At 39.4% G+C, this 18,033-nt stretch overlaps 1 protein-coding gene across 1 annotated transcript in view; it reads left to right on the top strand.

Annotated features, from left to right (window-relative positions):
• Positions 1-8,343, top strand: part of pth2rb (parathyroid hormone 2 receptor b) — a 113,815-nt gene extending 105,472 nt beyond the window's left edge. The window contains exon 14 of the mRNA XM_007257083.4: positions 5,255-8,343. Within this exon, the coding sequence (XP_007257145.3) occupies positions 5,255-5,875 (621 nt within the window). The 3' untranslated portion in view covers positions 5,876-8,343. The remainder of the gene's footprint in view (positions 1-5,254) is intronic.
• The last annotated feature ends 9,690 nt before the right edge of the window (positions 8,344-18,033 follow it).

The raw sequence follows: 18,033 nt of genomic DNA, 5'->3' as shown, positions 1-18,033 counted from the left end.
ATTGTGATTTCCAGATTTTTCTTTTCTTTTTTTTTCATGCACCTAAGATGAAAATATAAAAAAAAAGTGAAAAAGTGGGAGAACTTGCAAAGTCGCTGGGTGTTCAAATACTTATTTTCCTCATTATAATAGGTTTAGGGGCAAACACTTTTTCACTTAGGGCCAGGTTGGTTTCGATATTTTTTTTTCCTTAGTAAATGAAGTTATCATTGAAAAACAGCTTTTTATTCTATAATAAGATGAAAAAAAACTTTTTACACTGATTTACAGTGATGATTTACAGAGTGATACAGTGCGATGATTTACAGAAAACACATATCTGTAAGTTAAACCTTTTCAAAACAGTGCTGCTGTGTGATAAAGTTTACAGTTATTTTTAGGCGACAATGTAGTGGTTTAGACTTCAGATATGTGGTTTATTTGTTAAAAAAGCAGCTATGTGAAAATGTCCTCCTACATTTTCGGAACAACACTTTCCACTTCCCTGAGAGGGTGATGTCATCAAGTACGCAGTTGTTCCAAATACAGAATAAAAGTCCTGCATCCTCCCGTTCTCAGAAGTATGCACTCGTAAGCCAAACTTACCAAATCAGTTCTGGCCAAGTACAGGAGTCCAAACTAGTGTACTCCATATTGAGTCCTGAACATTTTCGGGAAGGTTATTTCAGTTGGGGTGCATTATAAGAAAAAGCTCTTTACCCTGCATTTTACCCAGAATTTTGGGGACTTTTTGGGGACACAAAAGGGCACCTTATATTGATCTTAACACAAACGTCAACCTACTGGTGATCATAATTCTACCCTAATATTACCACAGAGGTAGATTTAAACATATCTTACAGTTTTTCTCAATTGGTTTGGCTCATTTCTTGAAACTGAGATGACATTCCTATAACTAAAAGGTAAATTGGCCAAACAGACTTACAGTTCTTCACAACACTTCAGATAACCAGCAAAATGTCATATGTCTCCCAAAACGTTCATTTTTGCTTCAAAATGAAGTCTTTCTCCCATATAAATAGTCAGTACCATAAAAATGGCATAGATCCTTCTCAATTGCTTTGGCACATTTTCATTAATTTTGTCCATCTGTCAAAATAAACTGGACGGTGCAGCAAAACTACATGGATCCTCATCACTGCTCATATCGCTCCAAAAACAGTTTACCCACGTGTCAAAACTGATTTCCTTTCTCACACAAATCATCAGTGCCCCCAAAATGCATTGTCCCTTTGGCATTGTGTAAGTACTGCAGGTCAAAATGCTTAGATGTTTTGTCTTTATGGCAGAGGTCTAGCTAAAGGAATACGATTTTCACACCACACACACTGCACTCTTTCTGCTGAGGAAATTGTAACTATTTTTATTTACAAGTACATTTTTACACATTACTGTAGGTAGAAAGAAAAGAAAATACTAAGGAAAATGTATCAAATATACTATGTATACAAAATACAAAAACCGGCAAAAACAAAACAAAATACATTACAGTAGGTAAAAAAATAGTCAAGCATCACAAATGCAATACAGTAACATTCTGACTACTCTGTGTCACTCCCCTCTCTCCATCACCTTCCTGGCCATCCATCCGCTGCAGTCTGTTTGGCCATAAATTCTCATCAACATTGCATCTGATATGTTCTTTAGCAATGCACTGTGGGAAGAATGCCTGAGCCATCCTCTACACTGATCGCCACAGGACTATATAATCATTATATCATCACAGGACTAGCATCAAAGAACTAGCACCAGGCCAAGATGTATACAGTGGATAGAAAAAGTCTACACACCCCTGTTCAAATGGTAGGTTTTTGTGATGTAAAAAAAATTACAATAAGACAAATAATTTCTACCTATAATGTGACCTATAACCTGTACAATGCAATTGAAAAACAAACAGAAATCTTTCAGGGAGGTGAAGTAAAAATAAACAACTGAGATATTGAGGTTGCATAAGTGTGCACACCCTTTTATAACTAGGGGTGTTGCTGTGTTCAAATTTAACCAATAACCTTCGAACTCACTTTAAATTGGAGTCAGCACACACCTGTCAACAATTAAAGTGCCTCTGATCAACTCCAAATAAAGTTTAACTGTTCTAGTAGGCTTGTCCTGATATTTTTGTAGCCACATCTTTCAGCACAAGCCATGGTCCACAAAGAGATGCCAGAGCATCAGAGGTATCTCATTATTCATAGATATCAGTCAAGTGAAGGCTACAAAAGTCATTAAATATACCATGGAACACTTTGAAGACTGTCATCATCAAGTGGAGAAAACATGGCACAACAAGACATTACCAAGAACAAGACATTTGACAAAAATTTATGATAAGACAAGAAGAAAATTGGTCAAGGAGGCTGCCAAGAGGCCGACAGCAGCACTGAAGGAGCTGCAAGAATTTCTGGCAAGTACTGGCTGTGTAGTACATGTGACAACAATCTGCCGACTTCTTCATGTGTCTGTGCAAAACAAACATCCAGAAAACATCTAAGCTCTACTTAATTTTCCAAAAATTCATCTGATATCTACCAAACGCATGTGGGAAAATGTGTTATGGTTTAATGAAACCAAGGTTAAACGTTTTGGACATAATTCCAAAAGGTATATTAGGCGCAAAAGCAACACTGCTCGTCACCAAAAGAACAGCATACCTACAGTGAAGCATGGTGGTGGCAGCATCATACTTTGGGGCTGTTTTTCTTCAGCTGGAACTGGGGCTTTATTCAGGGTGGACGGAATTTTGAACAGTTCCAAATACCAGTCAGTATTGGCAAAAACCTTCGGCCTCTGGTAGAAAACTGAAGATGAAAAGGAACTTCATCTTTCAGCACAACAATGACACAAAGGACACATCTAAATCAACAAAAGAATGGCTTCAGCGGTATAAGATTAAGGCTTTGGAATGGCCCAGCCTGAATCCAGACCTGAATCCCATTGAACATCTGTGGGGTAATCTGAAGAGGGCTGGGCACAGGAGATGCCCTCACATTTTGTCAGATTTTTGAGCAGCAAAGAAGAGTGGGCAAATTTTGCCACATCAAGATGTGTCACGCTGATAGGTTCCTACCCAAAAAGACTGAGTGCTGTAATAAATGCAATAGATGTTGCAACAAAGTATTAGTTATATGTATTTAACCAGGTGATTTTAAGTTTTTTGTTTTATATTTTTTCGCTGTAAAGATTTATGTTTGTTTTTCAATTGCATTGTACAGGTTATAGGTCACATTAAATGTGAAAAAAGTTATGAAATTATTTGTCTTGCTTTAATTTTTTTACAACACAAAAACCTGGCATTTGAACAGGGGTGTGTAGACTTTTTATATCCACTGTATATAGAGCAATGCCAGCATTCAAAATAATAGACAACAAACTGATGGATTGGTCACCAGTAATGTGGGACACTCATTTTCGTCAAAACCTGCTTTCACCTGTTACCTACTCACCTGATTGTAATGAATTTATGAAATGTTCCAAAATATGTGTTCTGTATTGTATTACAATTTCTTAATTCATTTTGACAATTGAGCAGACTATTCTGCAGATGATGACTTATATGATGAAATTGTGCTGACATGTTTTGAAGAGAACAACCATTACACTGAGAACTAACCAATTAAGATAGATCAACAAGATGCATTCTTTTGGAAAATGTACTAAATGTAGGATGATTGTGTTAAGTGTAGGCTACTTGTACAAAACCATTTGCAAAGATGTACTAAGTGCTTGAGACATGTACAAAGCATTTGAAATGTGATGAAAGCAATGAGAAATGCCATTCTGTTATGAGAAACTGCAAGTTAGTTTGGGAATTTGTCCATGTTATTTTGAGAATGTCATCTCAGTTTCAAGAAATGAGCCAAACCAATGGAGAAAAACTGTAAGTTAAAACCAACCAAAATTAGCTAATGCATATTAATGACTCATTTTAAGCTCCAACTGACAACTTTCTTCCCACAGGCATTTTCATACTTTGATAAGGTTAATTGGCCAAAACACTTGAGGTGAATTGCCACTACACCAGTAATCCCTGCACCCCACCAAGCTTTGCGTGAGCTGGAACAGCTGAGTAAAGAAGTCCCAGATACTGGACTCAGAAATTGAGATTTATCTCAAATACACCACAGACCATTTCACATTCAGAAATGTCAAGTTAAACGGTGTGACCTTTAAACATTTATTCATATTTAAGCTCTCCAGGTGCCGGGACTGCACGCTTAGCTCTGAACTTTACACTGAAAGCCACAAAACCCTAACCCTAGACAATTCTATCTAATGTCTTTGAATATTGCGTATCACCAATTCAAATAGCACCGATCCTCTAGTTTAAAAGTGTTTTTACTCCAGATCATGTGTTCAGGGGTCATCACCAATATTTTAAGGGTAAAGACCTCAGCATACTTTTATTGAAGAGACAATACCTGACACCTGGCTTAAGTAAATTATGGCGTTGTGTATCATAACAGATATGATTTGGACCCAATTCTATAATTCAACGAAAACATTCTGAAACAATACAGAATTTTAGCTCCACCTTTTAATTCCTATTGGCGTACATCTCTGGAAAAAAATAAGAGACCACCTAAAAATGATGAGTGTCTTTGATTTTATCAAATTAAAAACCTCTGGAATAAAATCAAGAGGAAGATGGATGATCACAAGCCATCAAACCAAGCTGAACGGCATAAAGGCATAAAGTTATCCAAAAGCAGTGTGTAAGACTGGTGGAGGAGAGCATGCTAAGATGCATGAAAACTGTTGATTAAAAATTAGGATTATTCTACTTTCCAATTTTGATTTCTGAAGTTTATGAATATGTTTTTTTTTTTTTTGCATTACTTGAGGTCTGAGATAGATAGATAGATAGATAGATAGATAGATAGATAGATAGATAGACAGACAGACAGACAGACAGACAGACAGACAGACAGACAGACAGACAGATAGATAGATAGATAGATAGATAGATAGATAGATAGATAGATAGATAGATAGAAATCATCATGTAAAAAGTGCTTTTTATTTACTCAGGCTATATTTATCTGATATTAAAGTTTGTTTAATAATCTGAAAAATGTAAGTATGAAATCTGTGAAAGGGGCAAACAATTTTTCAAGTCACAAAAAATCTAAGTGATTGGGCAACAAAAATATGATTTGCCAAAAGACACAGTATTCTAATAATCAGACTGGTTGGATTGTATGCAAATCATGGTTTTGTACCATCACCAACTTCCTCCTTCTCTCATCACCAGGTTCAGACCGAGATGCGGAAGATGTGGCTGCGTTGGACACTAGCGTTCGACTGGAAGGGTCCGGTCGTTCTGGCCAACTACCGCTACGGTTCAGTACTAACCAGCCTGAACAGCAGCGGCAGCGTCCACTCCCAGCTTCCTGCAGCTGCCCGTAGCACCGTCCTGCTGTCCAGCCGCGTGTACCGCTCATCCAGCAGGACCAGCAGCACCCGCGCCTCCCTCTCACACGGCACACACTCGCACACGTGCGCCCACGTGACCCTGCCCGGCTACGTCTTCAGCAACTCCGACGTGGAGAGCCTGCCGCCGTCCATCCCTGAGGAGAACGAGGAGGAAGCCAAGCGTGTAGATGACATCACTCTGAGAGAGAACGGCAACGACCTCACGCTGAGGAAGAGCACAGAGGACACCTTCACAGACAGTGCCAAGCTGGAGGATGACGACGAGGACGACATCATTCTGGGAGGCGACGCCAAACACATGAACGCTGCAGCATTCAGAGAGAACAGGACACTGGCGGGGGATGACATCTTCAGAGAGAGTGCGAGTGATGTCAGACTGAAGGATTCTGCTTTGAGGTACAGCAGTTTGGATCAGGAGGAGGAAGAGGAGGAGCTGTAGGACAAATCCCAGGATCCTCATCGACTGATCAGGTGCCTTTTCACAGCTGTGCGTGGAGTTGGCTAGAATTGACAAATCACAAAAGAGAACAACAACAAAAAGAATCCATATATATACCATATACCATATATACATCTGAGGTCATCAGTTACGATCCTTTCCGACAGCACTATTTTTTGGACTGAATTGACTGAAATCAGATATTTTGCCTTAATGTGACAGATTGAATTCTTTATGTGGCAGGGAGCTGGGTTGATGTACCTGATTCACATAGACTAAGCTTAACTAAGCTTAAAGTAAGGATGTAGTCTGGTTCCAAACTGACTCTGAAACAGTTAATTTGTGGTGAGAACGTGATCCGAATGTAATCCGACCAGACTGTCTAACAAACCCTTTTTATTTGAGCTAAAATGCTGTTCAGGTGTAGTTTAACCTGATTTATTACCCAGATAATCACTGTAGCCATGAACAAACAGTCTCTGCAACTGCTCCATTCTAAGTGGACATTAACCCATTGAAAACACTATGTTTGAAAGCACAGCCACAAATTTTCTGTGTTTAGTGTTAAAGCAGCTTTAAAGTCCAGCGAACTAAGGTGCTACCACTATGATCGGGAGATCGCTGGTTCGAATCTCTTGCCTTCAGCTGTCTGAGACCTGAGAGAGCACAATTGGTCTTGCTGTCTTTGGGTAGGTAGAAGGCATTTTTTCCCCTCATCACTCCGCCCTGATTTCCTCTAAGTGCACTGGGTACTCAGCAATTCTACATCAGCAGCCATTTGAAAAGAGGCTGTGGCTGACTGCACATGTATCGGAGGAGGCATGTGCTAGTCTTAACTCTCCTTTTGTTGTGGAATCGCAAGTGATTGCTACTGAGCAGCTGAGTGGGTGGGATAATCAGCATAGCTGAATTGGGGAGAAAAGCAGGATAAAAATGTGAAAAATTAGGCACCTTTTCACTGCACAGATACATGTTCTGGTCTGGAATACAGAACTTTCTTGCTATATTTACTTTGTTGCTGACCAATCAGAGAAGACATTGCAATCGCATGGTTTGTTGGGCCGCATTTTGGTATGTTAAAATTTTTGCATGTGTGAAAACAAACCGATGGGAACCGATGGGAAAAAGCTCCAAGTAAACAAACTCATTAACTGATTCAGACCAGAGAAACAAAGTACAGGTGTGCAAATGCCTCCAGTGTCTAAACAGACAACAACTGTGAACATCCATGATGGCAAAACAGTTTTTCAGATTTTTTTTAGACTGCTAGAATCTACAGGGGTTGAAACACCTGTGAAACTAAAACACCTGTCATTTTAGTGTGGGAGGTTTCATGGCTAAATTGGAGCAGCCTGGTGGCCAACCTTCATTAATTGCACATTGCACCAGTAAGAGCAGAGTGTGAAGGTTCAATTAGCAGAGTAAGAGCACAGTTTTGCTCAAAATATTGCAATGCACACAATATTATGGGTAAAATAGTTCAAAAGAGGACAAATTGTTGGTGCATGTCTTTCTGGCGCATCTGTGACCAAGACAGCAAGTCTTTGTGATGTATGAAGAGTCACGGTATCCAGGGTAATGTCACCACCAAGAAGGACGAACCACATCCAACAGGATTAACTGTGGACGCAAGAGGAAGCTGTCTGAAAGGGATGTTCAGGTGCTAACCCGGATTGTATCCAAAAAACATAGAACTATGGCTGATTAAATCACGGCAGAATTCAATGTGCACCTCAACTCTCCTGTTTCCACCAGAACTGTCTATCGGAACAATTAATTATTGTGGTCTAAAACCAGGTGTTTCAGTTTCATTGTCCAACCCCTGTAGAAATGTGATGGAAACACAAGCCCAAATGCCCTGATATTAATGACAATCATGAGTGAATGCAAATTTTCGATCACAACTGTTCATGTTTTATGTAAGGAAAGATTATATAGATTTTTTTTGTAGAATTTTTTGTTTGTTAGTCGTTGTCACACTTGACTGTGCAGCATCTTCTGTATATAAATAGAAAAACTGTTGTAATGACCCCTCTGCTTCAGCACATGAGCCCAGAGTCTGTCCTTGACGTGGAGTGGTGTCAAAATGCACTAAAAATGCACTAATTCACAATTTTAAATCTACACAACGAAAATATAAGTTAAGGAATGTGGTGTAATATATTAGTATATTGCACTGCTAAAGTTTGCACAATCCTTGCAGATGTACGATATGAGATATAAATATGTAAATAATGTATATACACTACACTTTCAAATGATTGATCTGTTTATAATCGTTTACAATTATTTGGTGTATCAGTGGGTGGCATTGAATATGTGAATCAGTCTCAAATGTACAGAATGTAATTCACTGTAAACACTATTTTTGTACTGATGGATGTCTTGAATGTGTCCCGTATGTTTTGTTGTAAATATCACATTTGTGTTACATGTTTCGCGGTAGCCACCTTAAATGTTCAGTCAGTTTTATTAAAAATAAACAGTGGTATGAAGTTTAATTATATCACATGTTTCTATTCAATTCAATTTTATTCACTGTCCATTTTGACCAGTGGTCCTATATGGCTAACAGCTGTGTAAAAAAAGGAGGTGGTCATAATGTTATGCTTGATTGTGTATAATGCTGATTGTACACTACACTGTAAACCGAACTCAAACAAATTAAGTCTGTTTAGTTTAAATGAGATATTTCATTAAACCAGCATTAACCAACTATTTTAAATTAGGTAAACTTTTTTGGGCACATATACATTCAAACTGAGATCTTTTGAGTTGAATCAACATGAGATAAGTGAGTTTGAGTTTACTGTATTTTCTGCACTATAAGGTGCACAGGGTTATGAGGTGCACTATCAATAAACATCTATTTTCTTGTCTATTTTTTTAACCAAGTTAAGTAAAGCTGAGTAAAAAAAAAAAAATCTGAATTTTTTTTTTTAAAGTCAAACGAGTGTTGGATGTTAATCTACACAGATTTGTTTATTCGGGTGAGTGAAGCGCTTTCGTTTATTTACAATAATCTCAGATTTCCACTAAGGCTGGGTGCAGCAGCATTAGCATTAGCAGCTAATAGCACTACACTGAGGAACCCTGAGTGTTCCGGTAAGCCAGGGCTCTATCAGCTAGCAGTACATCCCACAAAGCTTGTTTTAACACGGTAAACACCCAGGCTTCAGTCTGATATACTAGTGCTTAGCATGGTTAGTGGTTAATGCTAATACTGCTCCAGCAGTGCTAGCCGGGGTTAGCAGCAAGCTACAGGCCGATAATACTCACCTCTGAATGTCAAAAGCGCTAGCACTTAGCACGGTTAACGGCTAATGCTAATACTGCTCCAGTCTCATTGCTGGAGAAACATCACTGAAACTCCTGTATAATGCTGCACTTCAGCAGAATTCATACATAAGAAGCACCGGATTCTAAGTTTTTTTTTTTCGATTGGCTTCTGGCACAGTGTGTCCCCTAGTTTCTGACACTCTCCATCAGTGTGTAGTGATTTCCGCTAGGCTACCTTATATAAATTCATAGATTATATATTATGATTAACTGTCTGGCCTCGATGTTGTAGGCTGCAAGAGCAAGCTTCATTTGTTGAGCTGATAACTGAGCTGTGTCTTCATTCATATAAAAATCTTAAGGTAAATTAAACTTAGTGAATAAGATTGACCATCTTGGTAAAACTGAACCTGTCAAGGGGTGGGTACCTATCAGTCACGGACAGTGAAAACTAAAAAGTCAGTTCTTGATGTTTTAAAAGCATGAAAAATAGGCGAGCGTGAACATCTGTGCCACTTTTTCAGGGTCAAACTGTGATGTTAGACGACTGGGTCAAGTCCTGTGAGCTGTTCCCAGTTCCCAGTAGATAGCCAGTGAACCAGTCACAGGGTCATGAGCACCCGAAGCTTACTGATGCGTGTGAGGAGTGAAGGCTAGTCTGTGTGGCTGAAAAGAATTCAGCACAGAAAGCAAATGCAGTTGGCAAGGAAACCATAGAGCAAGACCTTGGAGCAATGGGTCCTAATGGTGTGTAGTGATAATCTATCGCAAGCAGCTTCAATATTCTGAAGCAGGTTCTGCAGATTTTGCTGAAGTACAGCGTTATACAGGAGTTACAGTTTAGTTCTCCAGCACGAGACTCAAGACTGGAGCGCTAAGCACTAGCTCTTTTGTCATTCAGAGGCGAGTATTATCGGCCTGTAGGCTGCTGCTTACCCCCGATAGCATGGCTGGAGCACCATTAGCATTACCCGCTAACCACGCTAAGCGCTAGCTCTATCACTGTTTAGAGGCGAGTATATCGGTGGAAATCTGGGAATTTAAGCTTACTGTAAATAAACAGAAGCACTTTACTCACCCAAATAAATTTTCAGTTTTCAGGAGAGAAATATGTGTAGATTAACATCCAGCGCTTATTTGATTTTAAAAGAAAATGTTTTTTAATAATTCGTTTTATTTACTTAACTTACCTTAGCTTTACAGGTCTTGCCACCCGGCGGTGGTAAGACCTGCTGAATTAGAAGGAAAACATGGCAACACCCCTGTTCCTTACTAGTGTTGCATAATGTGCCATATAATATATAATGTATTATGTATGAAAATAGAGCAGAAATTAGACACTTATTGATAGTGCGCCTTATAATCTGGTGAGCAACATATGCTGCCTTTAGGAACACATATTTAGCCAGAACGACCATGCAGTTTTCAACAAGGCAATGCCAATCCACGTGCTACATACATTACCATGTCCAAAGGCCGTTTTTGGAGGTGTGTCAGTAAACTTTGCTACTCTGATTGTAGCATTAATGCAGAAAAGTACACTAAAACTGTAACTATAACTTTCTGTCATCTTTTAAAGTTGCATTTTAGGCCAAGATCTTAAAGTGCTTCAAATTCAAAATAGCTTATTTTGAACTATAGAGGGTTTTAAAGAAGACATATCAGATCCCCAAAGAAATGCTGTTATTTTGAAGTTCCTCTCAGATCTTCTGCCCATGTTTGAAGTGTCTACGCTGGCCATTTCCCTATAGGCTCTGGGTGCATTTCTTTACCGCGGTTATGATGATGATTATGATGATAAGAGACTGATTAAGGTTCTGCAATCTCAGCAGGATGGCACTTTTTGAACATCTCCAACACCGAGAACAAATGAGAGAAAAATACAGTCCCCATGTAGTTTATTATCATGTAGTTTAGTATAATTCATTTCACAAACCGAGTGAAAAGAGGCTGTGAATCCTTCTTTTCTTAACGCAGCCGGCATGTCACGACAAACTGTCGCGGCTTGTTATGATAATGTGGCTGCTATTGTGTCGAGAGCATGTTCTCACCAAAATGGCACGCTGATTTTTACGCCTCTCTAATATAATATGCCATGCATGGATCCCTAATAGTCGGGATACAATTACGGTCCGGCACAAAACGCGAATGATAAGAAGAAGAAATCAGGAGAACTGTTTAACCCGCACGACGGAGGCCTGTGAGCGGGTGTCGGCGCTTAGCTGAAGAGAAAGGATTGGCTATTGCACGGTTGTTGGGCTTCAGCGCTTTTTACTGTTCCAAAATAACGTTAGAAATGCGTAATTACAGGGGCTGTGGAAACTCATCACAAAGTAGCATTATTCGCACCGATGGCGAGGAACAATCTTTTCTTCTTTGGTATAATAAAGACAGTTTTCTTGATTGTAAAGAGAACGGTGTGGTAATACTTCAGCTATAATTGCCTCACTGGATGTGAGGGAGCACTGATGAAGACAAGGCACCGAGCGTTCACGAAACCGAGTTTCCGCTTTGCCTTTTTTTTCTTGTGCTTTGACTGTTGATAATGAAACGCTGGAGCTTGGAATCAGTCAGGTGTCCTTCCTCTAGGCAAAGACAGACGGATAAAAGGAGTCTGGGTGAAGCCCATCATCACAAGCCTAGCTTGCTTAATTCCTTGATCAAAGTCAGATGCGACTGAAAGGTGTGTGTGAGTTTGTGTGAGTGTGTGTGTGTGTGTGTGTGCGGGCATTTGAAAAAGAACAAATAAAGCAGGAAGGAAGAAAAAAGAATAGAAGAGGTTTTCTAATGCATCTGTTTACCATTTCTTTAAAAAAGAATATTATTCAACCATGCTTACAGAATTCAAAATATTCTAAAAAAAAACAAAAAAAAAAAACATCACAGTCAAACTCTGAATAAGAATATACTGTTCAAACCCGTAGGCTACATTCACACAGCAGGGAAAAGGGACCCAAAACTGAACATTTTATCATACATACCGTATATATACAGTTCTCTCCAAAAGAACTGGAACAAAGGTCATTCCCTCTATTTCTGCTGTAAACTTAAAACATTTGGGTTTGATTCAATATTTCAGCTTTTATTTCCAGGTTATTTCTGGATCTGATACACAGTTTAGAAAATAGCACCTTCTGTTCTAACTTTTAATTTTCTTGTAAGCAACAGAATTGGGACATGTGACACATTGTTGCCCAAGTGTATCCTGATACACTGATTATTTAAACAATAAATAATGCTGTATATCTGCGTTCAATTTCAAATTTGGGTTTTATCTGAGCAGACTGTGCATTTATAGTTACAGGAGTTACCATAGAGCTGTCTATGGGTGAAAAACTAACAACTGTGAAAGCTGAGAGAAGATAAAAAATTAAACAACCTTTTGGAATGTCCTCAAGAAGAAAGTCATCACTGGTGTAAATAACAGATAAATAACAGATGTCAAACAGGTAGATCAAGGAAAACCACAGCAGTTGATGACAGAAACATTTTAAGTTCTATAAAGAAAAGCTCTAAGTACAGAGACAAGCCTGTGGACTGATTATGGACTGATGAGACAAAGAATAACCTTTAACTATGTGATGAAAAGACTACGATTTGAGAAAGAAATGGTTATCTGCTCATGATCTCAAACATACCAGCTCACCTGTGAAACACAGTGGAGGTAGTGTCATGGTTTGGGCTTTTATGGCTTATTCTGGGATGGCCTCGTTGATCTTCATTGGCGTAAAGTGAACTCAGAAGTCTACAGAAGCCTTTTGTCTGCCAGTTAAAAGAAAGATGAGACCAAACTGATTGGGGAGATCCTTTATCATGCAGCAAGATAATGACCCAAAACTCACTGCAGCCTGGAAAAGAATTACAGAAGAAGAATGCAAGAGTTAAGTGATGTCAGTGGGTCACAGACATTATGTAGTTACTGCAATCGAATGAAGTGCAACTAAATATTTTATTTAAGTCTTTTTTCCTTTGATTTACTTTACGTTTATGTGTTCAGGGGTGCCTAAACCTTTTTGCCAAATGTAATTGCTCTTCTGCCTTTACCCACATACAAAATTGAGTGACATCCCCTTTCCAGGGTTTTATATGATGTCAGCCTACCCTTTAAATCTCTTGGTATGCTGAAGCATTAAGAGTTCCTTTCACTGGAACTAAGGGGCCGAGCCCAACTACTGAAAAACAACTCCAGACCATAATCCCCCCTCCACCAAACTTTACACTCACCGTTGGTTGTTTAAACTGTAATGAACGTTTATTTTAAAAAAATGATAATAAAAAGCTTCTCTGACAAGCTTTTCTTTAGATTCCTCCCCAGCGCGCTCGTTTTTCCACCCATTCTTGGACTTCTCCTTGTAAGTGCATTTTTTCCCAGCCGTGACCCAATTCACTAGCCAGGGCAGCGGTAGTGTATTGGACCACGACCCTGAAGACGCGTGTTCAATCCCTCGTGAGAAGCGGTGTGTTTATTGATTTATTTTTTCCTTTCTTTTTGGTTCTTGGGTTTACCTGCTTTGAGATCAACTGTTCTGCAATTGGGTTCAACAACCCTCTGGGCTGGAGAGCTACTAGTCTGTAGCACTCCATCCCATTACACTTCATTTTCCAAAACAGATTTTTTTTTTTGTGGCCCACCAGTTAATGGCTTGGAAAATATCTGACCCGTGGCCAAACTTAATTGCCAACCCCTGGTCTATTGCTTTGTGGCCGAGTTGCTGTTTTAATAGTGAGGACATTTCACGAATGGACTTGTTGCACATGTGGCATCCTATCACGGTACCATGCTGGAATTCACTGAGCTCCTGAGAGCGACCCATTCTTTTAATGATGTTTGTAGAGGCAGTCTGGATGACTAGGTGCTTGGAAGTGTCCATGGAAGTTATTGGAACACCTGAATTCATTGATTTAAATGGGTAAGTGAATACTTTAGGCAATCTAGTGTATTTCTCTAAGTTTTACTTTTAAAAGTTTCACTTGAATAGACCACCTCTGAAGACAACATCTTTTCATATGTGCTGGAAATATGGGACTGGACTCTGCTTTGGATTTTGACTGGCTGTAGTATGAAAAGTATATTAAAGTATGATAATAGTTGCATCCTTCAGGATATGTTGGATTACAATGCTAATTAAATGGGAAGATAAAAGTTACCCGTAGAAATAAATGATTAATAATATTGTTTAGACTGATAAGGCCCTTATTTATTGAGCTGCACATCCAGACATTGTGTGGGCTACGGCAAGTGAAAAATAAGCCTTTTGTGATAAAGGAACTGTAGTCAAAGCATCCAAAACTACTTATCTTCAGAGCTCTTCTTCTGTTCCTGCAGGCCTGACAGTCCCTGTCATGGCAGGAATATGGTGTACCTAAGTCTAAGTACTCCTGCAAGCAATCACGAATAATAGGAACTGAAAACAACTGTAGGCACTTCCTCTGCTGGCACCAAGTGCTAAATTACTTCAGTCCTTGGCTGTCCTGCTGCTTGAGAAGAAGCTTTTCAACACAAATGACACTCTACAAAGCTCAAAAGTGGCTGTTCTTAATCCTGAGGGCCTTCGACTATGAACTGATTTATCTCATTTCAGCTCCAACACATTTGACCTGGAGTGTCAGTTGGTTATCAGGCTGTACATGAAGTAGATGAGTTAAAACTGAGTTAAGATTGACTATGGCGGTGAAACATAAAATGATTGCCTATGAGCAGTGGATCTCTCTTTTGAAGTGCTATGTCCACCAGCAGAGCCCTTATTCACCTTCCACTCCAACACCAGTAGGGTGAGTAATGTTCCACCAGCAGAATCAACACAACTACAGTGACCACACACATACATTATATTACATTACATTTGGCAGACTCTTTTGTCCAAAGCGACTTACAATAGTGAAGTACAAAAGTAATAGAAGGGAAAAACATCTTTATATAGGGCCTAAAGGAGGTCAAAGGGAAATAATGGGATGGAGGAGTGAAAGACTGGAAGAAGGAAATGAGGTTAGAAGTAGTTAGCGTGTTAGAGGTGTTAGGAGAGTAAGTGCTCTTTGAAGAGCTCTGTCTTCAGGAGTTTATTAAAGATAGCGAGAGATTCTCCTGATCACATAACCCCCACAAACAACAACAAAAAAATAAAAAATAAAACCAAGCAATGAAGAAAGGTGGCCACAGGCTGGCCTGCTGGGAGCAACCTTGTGAACCACCTTAAGCCCCTCTACTCAGTGCCACCACAACATAATGTATAAAGAGTGCCCTGCAAAAAAGTTAGCCACTGTTGATACATGCTGTATTAATAATAAAGTATTCTCTGTATAAATACAACCCTCTCACTACCTAAACTAGGTCATCCCTCAAAGCTCAGCATCAGAGTAGGGAGGGAGACCTGTCAGGGATACCATAAGGGGCCCAACAATCACTCTGGAGGAGCTGCAGAGTTTAATTTGGTTGAATCTGTAGTGAACCAGTCAAACATTCCCCAATGGTGGAACAAACTTTCTTTCACTACCAGATCAGGAGAATCTCTCACTATCTTTAATAAACTCCTGAAGACAGAGCTCTTCAAAGAGCACTTACTCTCCTAACACCTCTAACTAACTACCTTCTACTACCAGATCAGGAGAATCTCTCTCTATCTTTAAGAAACTCCTGAAGACAGAGCTCTTCAAAGAGCACTTACTCTCCTAACACCTCTAACACACTAACTACTTCTAACCCCATTTCTTTCTTCCCTTTCATTACTCATCTATCCCATTATTCCCTTTGACCTCCTTTAGGCCTTATCTACAGATGATTTTATCTTTAACTTCTATTACTTTTGTACTTGACTATTGTAAGACGCTTTGGCCAAATGTAATGTAATGTAATGTAATGTAATGTAATGTAATTGATCAGACAGGTGACGAATAAGAAGCCATTACTGAAGAAAAAAACATTTTGCATTAGAATGCATCAGAGAGACCCCAGAGTGATCTGAGCTAAACTGTGGGCTTGGTCTTTCTGGTCAGGCCATAAATAAATGGATGCTAAATAGTGTTCAAATATATAACTGGCCCTTCCTCAACAACCCCATCCAGTAAAGTATGGGCTGTCTGCATCATGTTGTGGGGATGTTTTTCTCCGCATCTTATATAAAACTGTAGGATTGGTGGATGATGCAAAACGCAAGAAGAAACTGCAATATGACTCTGCTTCAGTCTGCTAAAAAAACTAAAGCTCTGGAGACATTTCACCTTTCAGAAGGACAGTGATCCCGAAGGTATGGTCAAAGCAGTGAAGTGTTGAACAGTGGCTGCATCAAGGTTCACTGAACCTTCTGCTGGAATAACTGCAGACCATGTCATGTAGTATAAAGAGTATAATATAAATCTCTGAAGTCACATCTCTTCATACTAGCTGGGTGAAAAGGAACCCTGAACTCTGTTCATTTTGTAATACTTTGGGTTTTACTGGATATAATATAACATCCATTGCATTTTCAGTGCACAATTTATTAAAAATGAAACTTTTGGTTTGGATTGCATGGTAATTCAGAAAGGAAGATAAACATTACCAGGAATAATAAAGAGTTAATTACAGTAGTATGACATTTTTCATGATTGTCCTTTAAGTCATTGGTTGTTCAAATCGGAAATGTCATATAAATCATATAACAGATGAACACAGTGATATTTGAGAAGTGAAATTAAGTTTATAGGATTTACAGATAGTGTGCAATAATTCTTTAAGCAAAATTAAGCAGGTGTATAAATTTGGGCACCCTTGTTGTTTTATTGATTTAAATATCTTTAGCACTAATTACTGGAACACAAAATTAGTTTGTTAAGTGTGGGCCCTAAATTGGTGATCAATATATGCTATATTACCTTTATAATAGTATATTTGGATAAAAAGTCTAGAGTTCACTAAGTTCTGTTAAAACAGGTGTCTGACCCTTTCTCTGAGGCCTGTACAGTCTGTACCAAGGCGCGAGGTGCTGGTCGAGGCGACCTTGGTTTTGTCTGACTTGTGCCAAAAGCCCCCACCGTTGTTCACCCAGACGTTGCTGACTCAGCTTTCTCTCACGAGAAGAGTGCCCAAGTGAAGAACAGGTGTGCCAAAAGCCCCCACCTTTGTTCACCCAAATACTGTATAAAAGTGTGTGTATTCCTCTGTATTATCAGAAGACCTGAAGCTTCCTGACCCTATCTGGCTGACTTCAAGAACAATAAAAGATCAACTTAGAACTTCGGAAAGACTCGTCTTCTCCTTTCTTTAAACTTGAGGCACTCGTCTGTTTTTACCTTCTTTCTTTTGAACTTAGAACTTTTGTAGTGATGCATGACTAGATAAGTTTTAGAGCTCATTTTAGCTAGCCCAGGCTTCCCTTTCTGGGAGGCCTAGAAGAGTCGTGAAATAACCGCGACATAAGCTCAAAAGCTCAAAAATCTCAGATAAGCAGAGGAGAAGGATGGTGAGAACAGTCATAGTCAATCAACCCACAGACCTCCAGAGCTCCAAACACCTACAACATCAGATGGAGTCTGCTGCAGATGGAGTCACTGTTCATCGCTCAACTAGGAGAAGCTTTATAGGAGAGTTATTAATGCAGAAGAAGCCTTTTCTAAACACACGCCACAAACAGAGTCCCTTGAGGTATGCTTAAGCTAAAGCACATTTCGACAAGCCAGCTTCATTTTCGAATAAGGTGGCGTGGACTGATGAAGCTAAAATGTAGTTATTTGGAGGGCGGTATGCATGGCGGAAAAAGAACACAATATTTCAAGACAAACATTTAAAGTTATCCACAGTAAAATTTGTTGGTGGTTCCATCATCATGCTGTGGGGCTGTGTGATCAGTGCAGGTACTGGGAATCAAACGAGCAGGTGCTCCAGCCCCCTCTGCCCACCCCCCCCA

This window comes from Astyanax mexicanus, chromosome 23 (assembly GCF_023375975.1).
Source record: "Astyanax mexicanus isolate ESR-SI-001 chromosome 23, AstMex3_surface, whole genome shotgun sequence".
NCBI classification, from domain to species: Eukaryota; Metazoa; Chordata; class Actinopteri; order Characiformes; family Acestrorhamphidae; genus Astyanax; species Astyanax mexicanus.
This window is presented reverse-complemented; position numbering and strand designations above follow the sequence as displayed.